This window comes from Cornus florida, unplaced genomic scaffold (assembly GCF_030987335.1).
Source record: "Cornus florida cultivar Cherokee Brave unplaced genomic scaffold, ASM3098733v1 CherokeeBrave_3.0.0_Hap2_Chr06, whole genome shotgun sequence".
Lineage (NCBI taxonomy): Eukaryota > Viridiplantae > Streptophyta > Magnoliopsida > Cornales > Cornaceae > Cornus > Cornus florida.
In genome coordinates, this window is record NW_026775576.1 from 56,518,237 (window position 1) to 56,542,082 (window position 23,846).

General features: G+C 30.5%; 1 protein-coding gene across 1 annotated transcript in view; it reads right to left on the reverse strand.

Moving 5' to 3' along the window:
• Positions 1–21,835, reverse strand: part of LOC132311576 (COP9 signalosome complex subunit 2) — a 55,582-nt gene extending 33,747 nt beyond the window's left edge. Inside the window, exons 1-2 of the mRNA XM_059809551.1 lie at positions 21,795–21,835; positions 21,565–21,657 (exon numbers count right to left, since the gene is read on the reverse strand). Coding sequence (XP_059665534.1) covers positions 21,565–21,649 — 85 coding nt within the window. The 5' untranslated portion in view covers positions 21,650–21,657; positions 21,795–21,835. The remainder of the gene's footprint in view (positions 1–21,564; positions 21,658–21,794) is intronic.
• Between the last annotated feature and the right edge of the window lie 2,011 nt (positions 21,836–23,846).

Sequence of the window (23,846 nt, forward strand, 5' to 3'; positions counted from 1 at the left end):
ACCCTTAAATGTAGCTTTCTTTGCACACAAAATAACGTTAGAAGCCATCTTGTCAATTGATATTCAAGAAAGAGCGATCTAAGTCATTAGTGATTGGTGTTGTATGTGTAAGAAAGAGTGGTCCTACTCATCTTGTTTGGAATTAGTATAGATTAAGCGAGGAATTGGTGATGACATGCTGGTCAGTTGGAAAGGATGTTCCATTCAAGGGATCCTAAGGAGTTTTTGAATCACTAGATGAAGTTCCAATCATTATATAATTTTCTTTTTCAAAAGAATTGTGCTTTCGTTATTCTACCAGCTTAATGAGGAGATAGCTTTATTTGTAGATTCCTATCATTCTAGGATTTTCGTTTTCATAGAATTTTTATCCTACTTATCAAAAAGAAAGCAACATTATAAGAAAATATCTGATGTGTGATAAAAGAGTATTTCAAGACTCATATAAAAAAAAATAATAAATAAAAAGTAGATATAATAATCTGCACTGTATTAAACAAATGAGTCTTAAGGAGATGTTTATCGAGTAATGAATTAGACATGAAACAAACAGTGGTAAAATACTAGCTTGGCTACAGGATTTAAAATTTCAATACAAACAGAAGATTAATAGAAAGGTGTAAAGAGAATACAATGATCCCCATGCACTGTTTTAAGACTCAGAGAAAGGCTATTCTAAGATTCCTCGAGATATTATGTAGTTTGGGGGGATGAGGGTCAGCGTTGCAATTAAATATATTCACATGATTGTAAGATATTTATGATGGATTAGTATAGTAAGAACAACTACATGAGAGTCGAGTAAATTCTCACTCACTATGGTTTACATAAAGATTAGCATTATATTTTTATCATTTTCACATATTTGTTAATGAATGAAATGGACGGATCCAATATAAGGTTCTAATGTGTGCTTTTTTTCAGTGATATTGTTTTTAATTGATAAGACTAGAATAAGGTAAATGCCAAATTAGAAGTCCTGAGAGAAGCTCTGAAATCAAGAGGAACCAATACAAGTTGGACAAAATTGAGTGTGTGACGGATCCAATATAAGGTTCAAATGTGTGCTTTTTTTTCAGTGATATTGTTTTTAACTGATAAGATTAGAATAAGGCAAATGCCAAATTAGAAGTCCTGAGAGAAGCTCTGAAATCAAGAGACATCAATAAAAGTTGGACTAAATTGAGTGTGTGATGTGTAATTTCTAGCAAAATACAAGGGGAAAATAGTGAGATTGAAGAGCAAGAAAGAACCAAAAAGGGAACAATTTTTACTACCAAAGTTTGATCATACAAAACTAGAGGGAAAATGTTGCTAATGAAGTTAAGACGCTATGAGCAACGTGGAGTGCTTTTGGTGTGCTTTGTAACCAACTTATACCCATAAAGTTGAAAATAATAAGACCAGTTATGCTTTCTACGAACCCAAGTGTTAGGTAGTTAAGAAACAATGTGATCATAAAATGAGCATAATCCAAATACTAATGTTGATTTAGACAGAAACACATTCTTGAGGTGGTACAAGTAGAGCAAATCAGAGATAAAATTAGTGAAACCAATTATGATGGTTTTAAACATGTACGGTAAAGACCCCTTAGTGCACCAATTAGGAAGAGTGGCACAATCCACATTGAAGGTAGTGCTACTGGTAAAAACCCATAATTAATATGGGTTGAAATATTTAGGACACATGTGGAACAAAGAATAATGATAAAAACATAACTGACTCCAAAGAAGAATTAGTTGAGCTGAGAAGAGTAGATTAAAAAATAAAAAATTAGTTTTCCTGCCAGCTCTAGTAGATTGCAAATTAGTGTATCCTAAGATGGGTACACAAGATAATTTTATTCTGAATGAAGCCTATAATTGCTTGAGCAATTGTTTACCCCTTTCATTGTTCATCACATATTCGGAAATTCCACACGTGTGTTCGATTTTAGCTTCATTTCTGTTCATCAATTTTGCTGAAAATCCCAAATTAATTGTCTTTGATTCAAATTGAACAAGCAAGAGTTAACTAGTTTTTCTAACATTGACTGTGTCAAGCACTCTTACATGAGAAGCACAGTCTTCTTGTTTCACAACTAAATCGAAGACAGAGTGTTTAAAGAGGATGGAAATAGAAGAGAGAGTACTCACCACAGTTCGTGCTTCCGATTTTGTGCTTTTCAAAGACTTCGTGCTTGTGATTCCCCTTCGCCTCCCAAATCGCCTTCTCTAGGGTTTCAGATTCCCTTTCGCCTCCTAAATCGCCTTCTCTAGGTTTCAGAGGAGAGAGAAAAGATCGGGCCAAAGTGTTGCAGACGACGTTTTAAAGTTACTTCCTCCGCTACAGTTCAAGACCCAACTTACTTCAAGCGCTACAGTTCTTTTTATTGGGTTTCAGAAACAACAAAAACACCATTTCGGTGTTTCAGTTTTGGGCCAAAATTGTGTACTGTTTAAAACAATATTTTTGTACTGTTTAAAACATAACAAGGGCTACCAAACATGTTTTTGGGCCTGAAATTGAGCCTGCAACAAAAACACCAAAGTAAAACACATAACAAACAGGCCCTAAGGTTTTGATATTTAAAAAAAAAAAATAAAAGGTAATTATGAAAAGGTAGCAATTTTTTGAAATACAACAACTAATTTGATACACCCCCTAAACCAAAGAGGGATGTATGTATGTATATATATAGTCTAATCCATTTTCTTGACATTACAGTATTGCAAATTAAACTGATCTGCTTCAATTACTCTTTTGTGGAGTGCCCATACCCAGTAGAGGTTAATGTGGGAAACTTTGTTCCCATCAAGTTGTCTATAGAAAACCCTAAGCCATGGGGAAGAATGATGAGTCGTCTTATTAAGAGACAAGGGTTGAATGATTTCATCGATTGCAATGTTCCGGCACCACCAGAAAGGATCATAATAAGAGATGAGAATAGCGAAAAGAAGGTTGAGAACCCGGATTACAAGGCATGGAAAAGAACAGACGAGCTCTTACAGAGCTGGATTATAGAGTTGATCGATGAGAAAGATGTTCTTGCACGTCTGGAGCACTTGGAAACTGCCCAAGAGATATGGACAAAGTTATCAGAAGTCTTTGATCTCCCTTATAACAGAAAAGAAGGTAAGGTGACTCTCTCTTGCACCACATATATAACTACTTGGAGTATTGTGAATGACTAAATGCATTGAATCAAAATCAGTGTGTCCGGAAAGTATTATTTAGTAATAAGTTCTGTTACAAGTATAAATTGCGAAAAATTATAGAATTATTTCCAGCCAATGACTCTGGTAACGTAAAAAATAAAAAAAAAGGTGTTATAGGGAGAGGTTTTATGATTTTATCCATTATTATTATTATTTAAAAAAAAAAATAAAAAATTGGTAGGTATGAGTATTATTTTGTTAAAAAAATATTCATCCTGCCAATTACCACAAGTGTAACTTATTGTTGATCCAATCATCACGCGAATTCACCACAAATGTAATATTATTTTGCATTATTTTGTATAAAAGTTTGATAATTGAATATCACATACCATACACATAATTAATATATCTTCTCACACACATACTCACGAATTAGATATTAATCATGAAAGAAATAATTAATTAAAATGTGATTCTGATCAGTATTTTTCATGACAGTTAGAGATGAAGAAACAGAAGAAGAAGACCCAATGAGTCAATATTCGCTCCACAAAGCTGCACTGACAGGTGATTGGGAAGCAGCCAAAGAATTTATTACAAAAAAACCAGGTGCAGAGAGAGCCTTTATCACGAGAAAAAAAGAAACAGTACTAATGATAGCAGTTAGGTCTATGCAGGGAAATCATTTTGTGAAGAAGCTCTTGGAGGAGTTTATGTCACCGGAGGATGTGGCTCTATGTGATACGGATGGTTGGACAGCTTTACATTATGCTGCGATGGCTGGCAACACAGAGGCAGCCAAGTTCTTAGTGGAAAAGAACTCACTCTTGCCCAATTATTGTTCCAACATCAATTGGTCACCTCTCCATGTAGCTGCTTCATACAGAGGAAGGAAGATGGTTGAGTACTTATTGGATGTCACCAAAGACAATGTTGATCCTAAACCATTTGAGGGTCAAATGGTTGTTCAACTTGTTAAATTTCTTATACTTAGTGGTCTATACGGTACGCAGTATTTTATTTTCTGTATATAATATATATATGCTATTCATTTGAAAGAAATCAGTATGATTTAATTAACACGTTTATATAAAACTCTAACACAAATTAATTATTTATCATGAGTTTTTATTTATTTTTAATTAATATAAGATATTTAGAAGAGTTTCTATTAAACTCAAATTATCTATTGATTATAATTTTTTTTTAATAAAAATTAAATTTAATTAGACAAAATAAATATATAATTTATTAATAAAACTCAATTATCTATTTATTGTGATTTTTTTTTAATAGAAATAAATATAATTAGATAAGGAAATATATAATTTATTATTGTAAAGATTTTGTAATATATTTATCTTAATTAATATATTAATTTTAATTATCATTGAGAACATAATTATTTAATTACTTTGTTGAATATTAACTTTAAATTAGATTTTACTCACGTCACATACGTTGTACTAGTATATATTTATAGATAGTACTTCTTAAAGAAAAAGAAAAAAATGATCATACAAGGGAAAAAGAAAAAAAAAATGATACAAAAAAAATAAAATAGTTTCTTACTAATTAAGCCTTAATCTATGTCACAGATATTGCTCTATTATTGATTCAGCGCTACCCCAAACTGGCACTGGTGCAACATTCTTCGCCCCTGAAAATAATTGCTGTCCATAGTTCTTCTGCGTTTAAAAGTGGAGCACACTTAAACCGGTGCCAAAGCTTAATATACCTTTGTTAGTCTCTTGATCCTATCATGTTTTTTTTTTTTTTTAACCTTACTTTGGGCTGGACCTGCATCTCTCATTGGTTCTAATTTGGTAATATTACCACATTTATCATGGTTTACTTTCCTTCATTATTTTTTTAATCGTAAATGAATAAACCAAATACATGAATATCCTCGTATGGGATACAATAGCTCGGGTATGGTACCCTTAGAGTCTCGCAGACTTGCAGTCATTGTATCATCTATCAAGGATTCCATCACTACAGCCAAACCCCACGAGTACGCCACTCCCGGAGTATTCTAGAATTTTTGCGCCATGTACTAGAGATAGAGTACTCAAATGAAATACATGTAGGCGCATTGCTGTGCCTTCGGTGGAACACCATTTGACCTAAAATTTGAATTTAAAAACTTAACAATCAAGTAAATAAATGGGCAAAATACAGAAAATCCCACTCCACTTGTAACATTTTTCAGTAAATTCTTATCTATTTTTTTTTATCAAAGAACTCTCTTCGACTTATAACATTTTTTCAATAAATCCTCCTTGTTTAAAAGAGTTGATATTTAGATCAAAATGCTCTTTTATTTAAATCTTAATTCTCCCGAACTTCAAAAATTCATATCTCACAAACCGCATATTTAAAAATTGTAAATAACATATGCACGAAAATCTTATGAAATAAGGATTCCAAAAATATAAGATTTGTACAACAAACCTTCATAACCAGATCGAGAGAAATATGTAATCTAAAAATCTATTCCAACAATCTTATTTTATTTTTTATACTCAGAGATATTTGCAAGAAAATTTTAAGAATTATTCAATTACATATGGAACTGAATATATAAAAAATTTAGCCCCAACAGAAATTGACTTCATGAGATATTGTATTTTGCGTCAAAGTATTTTTATTCTTTTATAGACTCACAATTTAAAAAAATAAAATAAAATAAATATTCGGTCTCTATTGGGGCTAATTTTTTTTTTATATGTTATGCTCCATCTGAAAATGAATAATTTTGAAAATTTTATTACAAATAATCCGAGTATTTATAAAAAATAAAATAAAAGAAGATTGTTACAGTAGATTTTTACATTGTCTACTTATTTTTGGTTATGAAGTTTTGTTAACCAAATCTTATATTTCTGAAATTCTTATTTTATAAGTTTTCCGTGCATATATTATTTGTAATATTTGGATGTACGGTTTGTGAGATATGAATTTTTGAAGTTCAGAAAAATTAAGATTTAAATAAAAAGGCATTTTTGTCCAAATATCAACTTTTTTACCCCATTAGATAGTTGAGGGGAGTTCTTGCTAAAAAATTAGACGAGGGGATATATTGGAAAGGGTTACAAGTTGAGGGGGGGTTTTTTGAAAGGGTTACAACTATTTCACCATAATTACCATTGAAATTTGAAAAATGATTATTTAGTTGTCAATTGAATAAGAAAAAAAAGAAAGAAATATAATACCAGTTTTAGTCGTTAAAATGAGTTAACATATACTTTTTTTTTTTTGGTACAAAGAAATTTGAAAAAGATATGTATTACTTAAATGGGTTGTGAACATTTAAGTAACTTACTTGTTAATTCCGGGATAATTAACTTACTGCTATAGTTATGCTATTTTATTTTTTCTTCTTTTATTTACTTGGGTATATTTTGACTGTTAAATTAGTAATTTATAAATTAATAGAAACAAAATAGGAGGACAATAAATATAATTAATTCATATAACCAGAATACAAAATTTTCACAAGGAAAATATATCGTAAATTCTAATGTTATATCAGAATGAAGAGAATTCAATAACTATTTATAATGATAGCATGATCTCAGCACCATTAAATAAACCAAAACTACTCTAAATATCACCAAAAACGAAAATATTAAATTGAAACAAAACACAAGATTATACCTTTCTATAAATTTCATGTAAAAAAGGACCGCAAATAAACTTTAAGGCTCCGTTTGGTTAGATGAAAATAAGCAAAAAAAGAAAAAAAATAGAAAATGAAAGAAAAGTGAAGTGAATGGAAAAAAAATTATTTTCCTGCATGCATTTGGTTAGAATGAAAATTTATTAAGAAAATTGTGGAAAAATATTAATTTGTTATTTTGGATAACATGAAAGTGAAAAGAAATCAATTAAAGATACCAAATTTACCCTTATAATTTTAAATACTAATAAATAAATAAATTTGTATTTGTTGATGTCTATTTTTAGCAAAGAAATAGTAAAATAATAGATTATTAAATTTAATAATATAATTATTTATATTTAAAATAAGACTTCATAATATTTTCTTAGGCAGAAGTAAAACTAATTATTAGTGTATGAGAAATGAAACTTAAAAAAAACACGAAGATGTATTGATGGCAATACTATTTTTTTTTAGAGAGATTAGATTGTATTTTGTTGTTGCCAATTATATATGAATTTGTTCAAAAAAAAAAAAAAAAAAGTGAAAAAAAAATAAAGAAAAAGTTGTTTTGGAGAGAACTTGCCTCTAGAAATCCAGTACAAAAATAAAAGAAGAAATTATTTTTCTTGATTAAGTTAATGGGTAAAATATGAATGTCAAGTAAAAAGGCAAACATTTCAGGCGAAAAAAATTATTTCCCTGTATTTTATGCATGAAAAGTTTTGAGAGAAAATAGACAAGTATGGAAATAAAATTTTCCATTAGTTTTCTCTTTTTATCTATCCAAACTCTAAAAAAATTTAAAAATTTTCTATTTCCTTTCTTTTCTACCTGTTTCCACCTGATTGTTTTGCACCAATCTCGTTATTCTTTTATTTTTCTTTTCAAAAAATATTTTTGTAAAGGAGATCAGTAATTTCATTATTATCTTATATAGTGGTTCCCACAAAGTTAGAAGCTGCATATTATTTTTATGGAGGAGACATTGAGAATCTTACCAACAGCCTTTCAGGTTTGTCAAAGTTCTTTAGTTTTTATTTGTTTATCTTCTATACTTAATTTTTTGATTAATGGTAAGATTTGAAATCCCAACTCTCTTTCGTCTTTTTAAATGTCATGGCAGCATTTACCCCAAGTGGGTTCAATTGGACAAAATTATAATTTAAATAGAAATCCAATTCTATGGAATTATAATTCAACAAATTCAATTTATAATCCACTGTTTCGATCAACTTTTAAATTGGATCATCTATAATTGAATTTTAATACAAATTAATTTGTTTTGATAAATCATTTATTTATAAATGGTAATTAATATATGATATTGAAGTTTTAGGGGTACCTAACACTTTACCCTTTCATAATTGAACCCCAAAAATCAAATTAGCATCGATCTATAAGAAGTTTCCAATTAATTAAATAGCCCTCTAAAATCATTTAATTTAATTTAATTTTTGAAAATCAATTGTAGTGGTAACCTAAGATATATAAATCCAATATTAAGTGACGACTCCATAGACTTCTACACTAGAACCTTAATATGAATTATTTCTTTTGTCACATTAAACTTGGCTTTCAATTAATGCCATTCCATTTTTTAAACAATTTTCAAAATCCACCATTAGGATGGTGTAGGTCAAAATCCAGATGCAAAATTATTTGTTCTTATTTGGTTGTGTTTATGTGTGTACATTTGTGTACATGTGTTTGTATATGTTTTTATATAAATGAATATGTTAGTGATATATGTGCACATTTGTGTACATGCGTGTGTATATTTATATAAATGAATATGTTACTGATATATGTGCACATTTGTAAACATGTGTGTGCATATGTTTTTTTTTTATATAAATATGTATGCATGTTTGATTATGTGTATTTATGTGTATCTGAATGCATATATTATGTGGTTATTTGAGTTTATTTTTGTATTTATATGTATATGAGTGTGTGTGCATGTATTTATTTGTGTATCATCGTTTATGTGCTCTGTTCATATCCTAGCACTCAAAACACAACTTTGTCACGTAATTTTTTATTATAAAAATTTTACTATCACAACATTACCTTCGTGCATTGAGATTTTATTTGATTTATGAATGCCTTCTGGGCTGGTGATATATATAACCTAGAAAGAGAAGCTTTCTTTCCCACGAGTGTCTAACATTAGGTGGTTCAATACTATATGGTCATGACTATTCATATTTAGCCATGCAGCCAAAAAGTTAAATAAAATTGATACAATTGATTGCATAGTTGAATATAATTGGCCAGGATTATGGAGCTCCGTACCACCTAAAAAATTCTCCTAGCATTAAGCTTAGTGTGTTGATCTCACCATGACAGTGAATTTTAGAAATTATATGAGTAATTTCTTGATATAATTTATAACTTCTCCCAAAGTGCCACCCTCACCAACAGGCCTGTGACCTAACATGTAAAAAAAAAAGTGCCACCCTCCATCTTTAAAGTTGACATATATATACTTTGGTTGTTCGTGCAGTGCTAGAGCGAGTGAAACGGCAGTTGTATCATGTAATGTGGAAAGTCATTTTAATACTTGGTAAGGAATCTTAAAAATAGCTACTTTAGTTTGGAGCATCCAATACTAAAATTTATAGCCCTTGCCACTCCCTTCGTTCCTCAATTTCATTTGAATTGCAGTGCCACAGGTGAAAAATATTCAAGAGATAAAAATGAAACATGAGCAAGCACTTCAGCTTGTCAAACATCTCTGCAGCAATACTTCGAAGTTGACTGACTCAAAAGCTGAGATAATGGGAAAATGTTTATTGGATGCAGCGAATTCCGGGATTCCTGAAGTTGTTGAAGAAATTATTGATTCATTTCCAGAGTTAGCTTATTGCACAAATGAGATGGGACAAAATATATTTCATGTTGCAGTTTTGAACCGTTGTGAAAGTGTATTCAACCTCATTTATCAATTTCGCCAAGAGGTAAGACACCATATACTTACAAGGAAAGACTCGAACAACAACAATTGTCTACGTCTTGTTGTAGACTTGAAAAAAGAGCAAAAACTCAATCTTAGAGCAAGTGCGGCTGGTGCAGCTTTACAGATGCAACTTGAATTGCAGTAGTTCAAGGTAAAAAAATATTATTCTCAAAAGAGTACATGAATAAATGTCATCTCATCATAATTAGGAGCTTCTGGGATCAAAAAATTCTTTCCAACAACTCTTGGCATTGGAGAATTCTTCTCAAACACCATGTTGATAATGGGCATAGCATGCACTCACCTTTGGTTTGATAACTGATCTCTTTTACGCCCTCTCCACCTTGGTTCTAACAGAGTATTTCGGTTCTTAGCTTCCTCTCCTTCCTCTATTATCCATCTCATGGAATAAATAAGACGTTTACCATGTCTTGCATTATTTGAATCTAAGAAGCAAATAAATAAAATTGGTCTTGTAACATATAATGTTACGTGTGTATATAATGTGTCATAGCCCATAGGTACAACTAGTATTGAAACAAGAATTGGTCATTAGAAGATTTGTTCTAGAGTGGCACAAACTAGAATCACTCCCATGATTTCATCCACCATAACCTATAGATTCTGCATTTTGAAGCGATTTGTGTTCACCGAGAAATTTAGTTTCAGTTTGCAAGAAGTAAAAGTTATTCCATAAATTCATTTATTCCTTTTCTAATTTTTTATCCAAAGATTAAATAATTCTAATTTTTTTATACACCATGCCATAACTTGTTGCTTTCTAAATGCAAACTCGTTCCATTTAATGCAGGAAGTAGAAAAACATACAATTCATCATTACAAAGGATACCGTAAAAAGGAAACGACTACATCCGGAAGAATATATACTGAGGCACATGAGGAGTTGGTCAAAGAAGGAGAGAAATGGATGAAAGACACCGCCACTTCATGCACAATTATAGCAGCTCTTGTTGCTACTGTGGTGTTTGCCGCTGCCATTACAGTACCTGGCGGAAATGATGGGGAAAATGGCCTTCCAATTCTCTTCCGAGATAAGGCCTTTATATTCTTTATTATAGCAGATGCAATTGCTCTTTTTTCATCAATTTCTTCTGTGTTGATGTTCTTAGCCATTCTCACATCACGTTATTCAGTAACCGATTTTCACTTCACGTTGCCAAATAGGTTAATTGTTGGTCTCATAACCCTTTTTGTGTCCATCATATCCATGATGATAGCCTTTGGTGCCATACTATACCTTTTTTTTGGACACAACGGTACATGGATTAATCTTTTTCTTATTATTGTATTTTCCTGTTTTCCTGTGACTGTGTTTGGGAAATCGCAATTTCCACTCCTTTGGGATATGGTGATATCCACTTATGGATCCAGCATTTTCCGCCAGCAAAGTGATCGTATCCTTTTCTAGAGGAAGTTTTTTTTTTTTCCATCTTTTGTTATATGTGTCAATAGATTCTTTGAATGATTTTTCTTTGTAGTGAGCTTTCATACAGTTGTGTTTTGTCACTCAAGGTCAGAGACAATAAAGTTAATGTTATTGACACTATTTATTGTTGTGGTTTGTCACTTTTGTATGATGTTTATTACGTATCCTTGTTTTTGTTAAAATATAGATTAAAGATTTCTCAATAATGGTTGGGAATTTAGATTGATACTTATTAATCGAGAATATTGGAATGACATACCAGGTACGGCCTAGCCTCTCTCATTCTCTGCAATTGTGGGTTGTGACTTGCCCTCCACTTAAACATTGATATTCAAATTTCAAAGTTTTCAAGTTAAATAATAGACATTTATTTTGAGTCAGTTAAAATAATAATAATAATAATAATAAAATAGTGATACTTACATTGTGAATTGTCTAATCGAATAATTTTTAATTGGCTATTTATACCAAATACAACTAAATAGGGGGTTTTACTTCCTTATTTGTTACATAATTGACCAATTAAAAAAATAAGTCTAACAATTCGCTGTAATTATTTGGTGCAAGAATCATTTTCTTTTATGTATTAATTAAATAATTACTGTAATTAAATAAAGACTTCACTCTCCAAGTGCAGTTAGTGAAACAATCTACTTTAAGTTATCTTAAATTGAATTTTTTACAGATTGACAACGTGACATTTATTTGTGTTAAACCACGTCAACTAATTTAAAGAAAGTTTGAAAACTGCACATGAGATAAGAAAAATTCAACAATGACGAAAATTCACCTGAAAAAGATTGCTCCCTCTCTGTGATACTCCTAATTTCGGAACACGGGTTGATCAAGTCCGCACACAAAATCAAGTGATATCAAAACAATTAAAGTATTTAAACAAGTACAGATTACAAAATGAAATAAAGAATAAAATAAAACGCTGAAGAAATCTAATTAATAATAAATCCTTTAATAACTTCCAAATTGTTACAACTCGGGAATCCTGTAACTCAAGGACCCCTTAATCAAAAGTTACTATTTAGAATTCCAACAAAATAAATACTAATATCAACTGAAACAATAATAATATCCTACTTTTAAATAAACAAAAGGAATAGATAAGTCCTCCATCTGCGGATCCTCAACCTTGAGACTTGACCTTCTAACAATCTGAAAAATAAATCGCGAGTTAAACCCTACGAGTAAGTTCTCTCTACCAAGCCTCTGAAAACCAATAAACAGATCATCTTTACCAAAACCATCCTTAATAAAGTTTTAACTTTAATACACGATGCTACAAATATATATAAATACTTATATATATAGTACAATAATCCTATCTGTTAATAGGGCATTAAATTGTCAAAAACCACTCACCAATGATTAATTATCAGTTATACCTAAACCAAGCTCCCCCTTTATAATTTTCTCATAAAGTAAATTCCACTCACCTTAACTCCATCCTAAACAGTAATTTAGTTATTTAAACAATAACTTACAATATAAGGAAAAAAAATCCAATAAATCCAAAACCCAATAATACTTTTGATCATTTAAATTACATATGCAAAATTTAAGCTTTGACAAATCATCCATGTCTCCACCACTATTATTTTATTAACATATATAAAATAATACCCTAACTTGTATATACTAGATTATTTTAGTCATAATCCAACCTATACACACCATAACCTTATATGGCATTTAATCATTTAAACATATAGCAATTTAAATATGCACCGGCAAATCAACCATGCCATTTATAAATATATCTATTTATATACTAGTAATTCAACCATACTTTCTTAAGTATATTTACTTATACCATTAATTAGCAACTCAACCATGCTTTCCATATATGAAATTTATTCATATCTAATAAGACAGTATATTGAAGTCTTTGACAACTCATCCATGGCTACAATTCAACCATGTACCAACCTTAAACTTAATAAGAAGTTAATCCGTACGTAGACATCTTATGCATTTTACACGCATAACATTAATTTAATAATCAGTCAATTACGTTACATATATATAACAAATATATATATACACACTTCCTTCCAACCAAATTATCAATTAATTATAATCACGCCAAATAGATGCAATTAAATATCGTAGTAGTATCCTACAACCCTCAAACATCTAAAATATATCATCTAATGATTAATTTCAAAATTAACCAGCTTGAAATCAATCTTGGAACATCACCGGACCCCACTAGAACCTTTCGGAACATCACACGCATCCCCACACGCCCTCACGCGCCGCGACAAGCTCCTCCACTTGCTGCACGCGCCTCCACGCGCAAGAACACACTAGCAGGCGCGTCAACGCGCCCTCACGCGCCTGCTCCACTCTCGGCGTGTGTTGGCAGCTTCTAATTGGTTGCTATTGGTTGATTTGGTACGCCGCGCTACACTGGATAATCCTTCCTTTGACCAGACCTAATGAATGGTCCAGATGCTCAAGTGCACCACTCCTCTATGCGCCGCGAAGCACAGGATCATTCTAACCACTCATCCACTTAACCCATGGCCCAGATCAACAGGTGCACCCTTTTCCTACGTACACGATCACACTGGATAAAAATCCTATTGATGCGCAAGTAACTGCCTCCTCCAGTGTGTAATATGTTAAACAATTTAACATATTGTTATATATAACAGTATATATAAATAATTTGTAAAATACCATTAAAAATATAAAATAATTTCAGAAAATTTTTAGAAAAACTTAGAAAATTCCAAAAGCTTTATTTATTATTTTAGGCATAAATGAACATATGTAATTAAATTAAGAGCCATTAAATTTTAATTAATCATGCTACACGAGGGTAAAGCAAACTATAAAAATTGCAAAAATAAAAAGTTTAACCTAACCTCGCATACGGGATATAAATTATCAGAACAATTCATACATATATTCACATGTTTAAATCTAAAATTTTGTAAAGAATAAACGTGCTCTTCTAATCTGATTAATAAATTTATTTTTAATTAAAACAAAAATATAATTTTGATATTCAAGGTGATAGGTTTATGAATTTTTAGAGGAGAAGTAAAGAAGAACTCGCCAGTCTCTTCTAAATCCGGCCTCCTCTTCCTTTGATCCAGCTTCCTCTTTGTCAGCCCTTTTTTCCTTCTCTCTGACTCCCTTATTTTTCTAACATGAAAAAAAAAAAACTCATAACCCTAAAGTCTTATGTGTCTATTTATACACATAAAAAACTAAATCATTTTCCCATTATGATTACCATATAAAATAAATAATAATTATCTTTTAAATAATATATATACACATATATTTTAATATAAATATGTATATTACATTCCATACATAATCATTAGTTAAATAAATTATATATTCCTATATATCAATATATATATATACATATATTGACAGATATACCCCTCCACATGATTATTAATTAATTAAATTTATATACATATAATTGTATATATATATATATAAATTCGCAAAGATAATTATTAAATATCTTCATAACCATAGGCCTTTAATAATTAACCCAACAAGGCTTTCTTCAAGCCCAATACCACATCTATTGGTCCCACTTCTCTTAAACCCAATCCAAATAATTTAAATACATAAAATAATTAAATTAAATCTAATAGTTGCCAATATTTAACAATAAAGCTACACACAAGCATAAAATCACACAAATCAAATAAACAATTTACTAATTAGCATTCCGCAAATCAAACACCATACAAATTTAACAAATAAAATTACAAAATATAATTTAATTAAAACAATACAATTTATCTATGTACTTAATTAAATAAAACAATCACAATTATCCATGCACTTAATTACTTAATTAAATAAAACAAGACATTAAAAAAACAATAAAAATAATTCATTTTAATTAATAAATCCTTTTAAAATTTTGGGGTATTACACACTCTCTCTCTCTCTTCTGGCTTATTGCCATAATTGGGAGAATATTTTGCGTCAAAAATTAATGTGCAAATTAAAAGCTTTTGTAATGGATTTTGCAGTTTAAATTTTAAAAAAGATGAGGAATTTTGCAATTTAGATTTCAGAAAAAGAGAGTGAACCAGACTTCTAGATGCCAGTGGGAAAGAACATTCAATTTTGGCGTGAAATATTTTTCCAATAGTGGGAATGAGCAAGAGGAGAGAACCACGTTAACGTTGTCAAAATATGGTGAATTTTTTTTATTTCAAAATTGCTCGTCAAAATATGGTGAATTTTTCTTATTTCAAAACTGTGCAATTTTCAAACTATGGTAATTTTCCTTATCTCAAAATGGTGTATTGACTAGGTTTAACACAGGTAGTAGGTTTAACAAAGGTAATAGATGAATTTTAAATGTCATGTGTCAATATAGAGAATTTAACCTCTGATAACTTAGAAAAAATTTAGACTCGCCACCAAATCAAGCGATAAAGTACTAATCCACCCGAAAGCAACTAAAGTACACACAATCTTACTCCAACAAATCTCTAACAACTAGAGAGACAACCATAGTGATTACTTGGAATCACACTCTGAAAGACACAGACCTCTGCTAAAAGAGGAGTTAACCCTTTTTTTATTATTTTTTATGGTTATTTAACTGTGATAATTTATTGAATGTAATTTAAAGTTTTCTCCCAAGAAAAAAAAAAAAAAAAAAAAAAATGCTAAGAAGAAGAAGAAGAAGAAGAAGAAGAAGAAGAAGAAAATAATTAATTGAATAAATGCTTAATCTATTCAGAATTAAGTATTAAATTGAGTAATCAAATAACATCTGGAATGCTTGTATTTATTTTTATTGATTATAATTAATCACAAAATAATAATATATAATCACAATACAATTTTTCATGATATGTATTACCCGTGTCCCAAAAAAAATATTCATCTTTTCATTTTGGACCATTCCAAAATAAATGTATTATTTTAAAAGTCAAATGATTATTTTTTGTAAAATTACTAATTTAACCTTCTCGCATTGAATTTTTAAAAAGTAAACTACCACATCATATGGACCCATTATGGATAATCATTTACCACCAATGTAATAAAAAAAAATACTAAAATTTATCTTCCAAAAAAGAATATATTAAGTATGAATCTATAAACAAATGTGTTGTTTGATAAAAATGAAAATTAAGCACGGAAAGTTTCAAATACCTTAAACTTATTTGATACTATATTAATCTTAAGCACTAAAATTTTAACTGCTGATCAAATATATTAATTTGTAAACTTGTTTGATACTGTATTAATTTTAAGCACTGAATTAATTAAGATTGTTTGTTAAATACAAAAGTTGAAATCTGAATGTTGTATATGTTACATTTTTGCCTTAGAATATCTTCTACATATAATATTATTCTAAAATATACCATATTAAAACATAAACATATATATCTAAAATGAATTTCACCAAAGAAATATATCAATTTAACAATGGATATTCATGTCAAAATTGATCATAAAAATTTCAATATCAACATATAAAATGAATAACTTGTGAAAATGAAATATTTATGAAAAAGAGATTAGAATTCACTAACAAATCATTCAATTTTTATTTATAGAGTAGATTTGCATCAATAAACTTGAGTGAACTATGTAGTATGTACGTGTGTATATATATATACACACTTACATTTTATTGAATATTATTTATATTTACATTATTTGAGAAGAAAAATACAATGAAACATTTGAGAAATTGGAGTAATTTAAAAATAAAAATCAATCGGAACCTAAAGAGGGAATAGAAATGCAAAGTGGAAATAGAAAGTCCATCAATACATTTAATTTCAAGAGTATCATCAATAAGTTTAATTTTAAGAATAAACAAGTGATGGAGAACCTAAAAATATAATGTTTAATTTCAAGAGTAGAACAAGTGATAGAGAACCTAAAAATATAATATTTGAGGGTAACATTTTCATTAACAAAATATTTTAAAACCTAAAATCCTGCCTTAAGCGTTAAGATGGTCTTTAGCCTAAATGGTTATCAAACACGCTAATTTTAAACAAATTCTATGTTAAGTGCTGAATAACAATATCAAACAAGCACAAAGAGAATAAAGGAACAAGGAAATAGGTATAAAAGAACAATATCTCTTTGTCTTTTGTTTTGACTAAAGGAACAAGGAAATAGGTATAAAAGAACAATATCCAAAGTCCTCTATTTCTTTTTCTTTTCTTTTCTTTTCTTTTTTTTTTTTTTTTTCTAAGGCTTAATTTGATTAGATGAAAATAGAAAGAAAGGAAAAGAAGTGGTTTTTATATATATATATATATAAAATTTAATAGTTTGGTTAGCAAGAAGAGTAACTTTTCATAACCACCTAACTTAATTTCCTACAAAATTTTCTACACACAAAAAAAAAAAAAAAGAAAAAGAAAAAAACAGTTGCATTTTACTTTCCTGATAAAACTATATGAAATTTCAATTATAACCCCTTTTTAACTTTCTAAAATAAATTATGTTTATGCATGAATTTTTGTAAAAATATTATAATAGTGTTGTCTCTGCATATTTTAAAAATATATATTATTTAGATTCTTATATTACCTTTATTTTTTAAAATAAAATATTTATTTAATAAAAAATTATTTAAATCTATTGTCATATTTAATAAAATAAATAAATAATTTAAATATAAATCATAATATTTTCTATTAGCTTTCCTACCATTCAAAATATAAAAGTTGTGAAATGAAATTTTTTCACAAATTTCTTAAAATAATTTCATGGTCACCAAATTAATCCATTTCACTTTCGACCATTAATTTCCTTCAGACCCCAAATGGAAAATGAAGACTTTCAAGGAATTTCCTATTCACCATTACCTTCTTTTTTCTTTTTTCTTTTTTTCTCTTCCAAAAATTTCTATCCTTTTGCCATTGAGGCTCGTTTTATTGATGTACAAAGACGTCAAATGAATCCAACCAAAATTGAGTCGAACTTGAATCAAAATTGAGAAGCAAGATGTTGGTTCTACCATGCTTGGCAAGACTTGATTGTAATACTAGATCAAACTCCACTAGTATATATATATATATATATATATATATATATATATTTCATCTTTTCTTTTTATTCTATATGAGATTCCAAAGGTTATTTTACTTGAGCCAAGTGTAAAAAACACCCCTAATGTATACTCAGCGTAACACTTTTATTTTTCCTATTTAAAATAGTATGCAAAAAGCACCTTTATTCTTTTTACATTGTGGAGAAACACCTCTCAATAAAAAATTTGACATAAATTAGTGTTATAATATCCATTTTACCCTTTTATTCTTTTAAAAATACTCAAGGTAATAGATATGCTACTAATCTCATAGTAGATGGATGTTATGTGCACATGAAATGCAATATATATTGAAATTATTGAATTCTTTATAATTATTACAGTTGGTATTATTCAATAATTTCAAAGGTAACAATTATAAAGAATTTAATAATTCTAAAAAAAAAATTAAAATTAAAATTAATTTTATGTGCACATAACACCCATTTACTATAAGACTAGTAGCATATACAAAGTGTCATTTTACAAAATGATGTTTCTAGTGGCCGGAATGATCGCCAGACTGTGTGGGTCACTTTCAGACTGAATGTGGTTCTTGCAGAGACTAAAAGAGTGAGAGAAGAAGAGGGACCTAGACAACAGAGATATGGAGCGAAAAACACGGATGATAATGGCAAAATGTTGTCTCAATGAATGGAATGGGTCTCTTTGTTTTATGATTCAATAGGGTTAGTTTTGTAAAATCAATCATATGGGAATTCATGAAGGCAATTTGGACCATAACTGTACATTTTCGTATTCCTAATTAGTTTTGTTTAGTGACTCTAATACTCAATACTTTTTGTATGTATGTCGTATTTATAATTATAGCTTCCAAACTAGTCCAATTATTAATTTTTTTTTATATTTAATTGCATAAATTGATTTGTGAATAAGTGATTATGTTAATTTGATATGAAAATCTAGTGCAGTTGTTGTAATTTGGAATTCTCGATTAATAAAAAGAATTGTGAGGATCAATTTATTCTGAAAACAATTTTTAATATATATATATATAGTCTAGGTTAAAGAAAGTCGTAATAATGTTGTTTCTAGGTTCTCATGCCAATCAGTTAAGCAAGCTAGGTCCACTGCACAAGGCATCTAGCCAGAGGGTCACCTAGATTGATGCTGATGTAGCGGTTGCATACGTGTAGCAGCTGATGCCATGCAGCCACCGGTGACGAAGACACGTCCATGTGATTGACGTATTGTAATAGAATAACTCCACTTAGTCAGGTTTTAACGGCATGGTTGAAGGGTCAAACGACTCAAACAAAGTTTGATTTAGACTAAGCATATATCATTTAAAAAATAAAAATAAATAAATAAAAACTTGTCCAGTCTAGTTTATAGAACTTGTTATGAGATTCAAGTGATTCTCTATTTCATCAATTCAGCCATATAATATGAATCCAAATTCACGATAATTCCATGTATAAGAAAGACAAAATGCAATTATTTTATTTTATATTTTTTTTTTGCAAGGGTTCACTGATAAGGTAGGTCCAAGAAATGGAAAAGATGAAACATTTAAAAATCATCATTTTTTTTATTTGTTTCATTTCCTATAAAGGCTCTTAAAATAAAAAATAAAAAATAATTCTTTTTTAGTAACTTTTAAAGATTGGAATAAGTCCAGAATTCAATTCACGTCTCTGTTGCCATATTCAGCAACTTACTCGCCCTCACTTTTGGGTGGGAAGATACTCTTCTTAATTTTCAAAAATTAATCAGGACGAAATCACGAATACTCTAATTATTTAATAAAATAAAAAATAATAATAATAATAAAATAAAAAATAATAATAATAATAATGGGAACAACCGAACAAATGCTTCATATGTTTTATCTAGATTATTCTTTATTAGCTCATCTTACAGCCCCTAATCTCGCGTTCATTCCGCCAAATGCTTCATATGTTTTTCCAAATATGCCACGTGTTCCTTTTGTATGCATCAGAGTATTTTACATATATAGAAGTGATACCTTTGGATACCATGCCAACAATTATTACCCAAAAGCACGGACATTGTCATAAAGACTGTCATGGCAAAAAAAAAGAAAGTACCTAAGACAAGAAACTGAACAAATGTACAAATGTGGCACTGGGTTCTAGTCATTCTACTATTTAGGATCAAGAATAAACTCTATTGTTTCGATACAAAATATTTTTAGAGGAAAATATTTTTTCTTTTTTGGGTAAAAATATATTTTTATAGTATTTTTACTTTTTCATTTTTATGAATAGCTTGAGATCTGAGTGCTTTTTTTTTTAAAAAAACTTTTTGTGCAGTTGTATATGGGCATGCTCCTCTAATGAGCCCTCTTTAATGAATTGGTACTTGTAAAATAAATAAATAAATCATTGCTATGAAGCCAAGAATTTTTTTATATCATTTTTTTTTTTATATAAATAAAAAACATATTAACAAAGGCGTTCAAAGGAGAGTGAACAAAATACATAAAATGCGCCATTACAAGAATCTTTTATATCATATACCTTATCTGCATTTATAATCCGCACTTGTTCCTTAATTTAAAGTTCAAAAGATTAATTACACTTGCAATATTTTTTTCCTGGTATGTATTAGCTCGCTGGTTTGTTCAAACCACCATTAGTACAAACATGTCCAAGTTCTTTTAAGTGGAGTTGGTTCATAGTTTGTACTTCCCTTTCTTGTTGTTCTGGTGTTAATGCAATTTCACACAAAATTGGCCATAGAAGATGGGAAACTTAAATTTGAATATCTTGGACGTTCATCTTCATTAATGAAGCTATAGAATTCATTTTTTTTTTTTTTTTTTTTTTTTTTTTTCTCTAAAGACAAACTAGTTTTCATACTTCCATCCCATAACCAAAATACACTTTTTTTTATAAGTATCATAAAAGGCGCGCATCCCAAAAGAGTACACGAGGACCAAAATAGGGCCCCTAACCACTCAACAAATCCACAAAATCCACCATCTCCTGAGCAAAATGGTGATCAAAGAACATCCTTTTCTCTTTTTCATAGTTATTTATGGTTCATTGATCTTTCTTTGCTAGCGCAAGGCCCACATCACAACCTTCCTGGCCTTCCTCAAACCATTGTACCCATATGAATCAAAATCGATTAATTCACTTTAGCTCATAAGTGACTGTTACAGATAAAAATTTAAAAATTTAAAAAATAATGATAATAATAAAAGATTCAAAAAAATAAACATTGTAGATTAGTTCAAATAGGGTATTACCAACAGCATGTGAATTCCAAAATATCTTATTCGTTTACCTTTTGAGTTGTAATATTGATTCTCAATGTCAACGTCTTGTTCCTCAGACTCTTCGTCTGAATATTCGAACCCATAATCCTCCATATCTGAATCTGCAGAAAAACAAACATCGGAGGCCAAATACGGAGATTTTCAATAGATAAATATAGAGATAGTAGAAAAAAACAACATGAATCCTCTATAACCACATCACACTGCGATCAAAGGACATATATAGAGAGAGAATCACCCGAAGCGATGAGGTTTGCTAGAGAGAGAAAAGATTGAAGAAATCCGAAGAGAAAGGGATGTGCAATCGACTGCCAAACGTGCAAGCAATATTATATATTGATGTCGACGACAGCGAAAAGGGTTAAATAATATGGGTAAAACCAATTTCTATGGGCTAATGGGTAAATTACCGAGTCAGAGTTAGTTTGGGATTGCATCTGTAAGCACTTTCAATCTAAAAAATTGAGTTGGAATTTGTTTGGTGAACAAAAAAAACACTTATAGGTGGTAAAAGCTACATCCAAAAAGTGCGTTTAAGTGAAGTTAGGATTCTGCTGGCTACGTTTCAATCTCACCAATGCCTCTGATAGGGAAAAATAACCTATCTTGACCAGCCAGACCTTTTCGACATATTTCGTTATCAGATATAAAGATTTCTATCGGATAAGAATGATGACATTTCTTATCCAGGATAATGAATGACAACGTGGTTCAATAGGGTGAGGATAACCTTCGCACAATTTAAGAAAGTCAAAGGAGTAAATCATATCCCCGATAAATTTGGCAACAAACGATCTCCTCTAATCTAGCACAAGCGGATCTCCCGCGGGACCAATTTGATTACAATCGACAGCCATAAATAGGGTACCAAGCCGTTAAAGAAGGTACGTGAAAAAACCCCTAAACAGAATATACATAATTATTATATGATACGATTACAAGTACTAACTTGATCGTCGGAGGGTCCTTGGCTGGCACCCCACCGGTGCCATTCAAGGTGACGTCCCTTTGTTTTGCAGGTAAACGCTGTCGTTCCGAGTTGTGAGGATTTTCGCATCAACAGTTGGCGCCGTCTGTGGGAACCGATTAGTTCTCTGAAAAAATAATAATCCTGACGCGACTTGGCTCGGACGGCAAGATTAATGTTTCTGATCATGGAAACCATCCCAAAGTCATCAGTTGACAACGGGTTTCCATGTTCTTATATAAGGACGGGTCTCTATATCATGATTACCCGTCCATCATATTGGGGCAAAACGGTAGGTTGCGTGATGCCACCCAATATACGATGACAATAATCAAAATTTGGCACGTCGACCCAGGTAGTCCAGTATGGTGTTTTCCATCTAGCGATGCTTGGTCCCTTCACTACTGAGGTTTGGTCGTCTAAGACCAAACTCTATATCATATCTGGCAGTAACCAACTACCAAGGCCTGATCGTTGAAAACTAAGACCTGGTCCTTCTGCGCCTACATAAGTGAGTTGGTCTCCATCCCTCAAGAGGATCACTACTAACAAGGGGGTTTTTACCTATTAGTAAAGCCTTTACCACTGAGGATGTCTCTAGCAACGGAGTCTCATTACTCCATCCGTTCGTACAATTAGGGTGGCCTTCTACACCCAAGAATGTATTGAGGCTTTCAGGTCCAAGGAGGTCTAATGTCCCTTCAGATCCCATGAGGTTTGTATTTCCAAAAAGGTTTCTAAGTGAAGGGTGATCATTGGACCCAACGAGGTACTGGCCACCAGACCATCATCTGTCAACCGTTGGGTACCACGCCCCCATCACGCCAATCGCTGGACACCAAGCCTCCACCTACCAGACGACAGTCGTCACCTCTTTTCCTTTGCAGGAATTGCCTATCGACTTCAGCTTATGCAAAACTTTGGATTGATAATCCATAGCAGGTTAATTTTTAGTAATCATTTTTAACACAATCTAATATTTTTAGACAACTGTAAATTGTTGTAGCACCAGGCACCTCGTCCGCTGTATAAACGTCTATAGAATGGGTCATCACAAAAGATCCCATCATCGGGGGCAGAATAGTGGATCACACGATATTAATCGTTGATCTACATATTAAGGGAAGTATGTTCTATCATTGGGGTGTCGTATATAATTAAAGCCTCCTTCATTTATTAGAGAGACACGACTACCTCTCGTATTAAAGGGGTCACCCTCCTTCAAACTACACATCTTTTCCCCATAAGGGTTACAAGGGATGATAATGAGTGTCCTATATTAAAAGGACCTGGGCTAAATGAATCCCGTAATCAATATCTCAT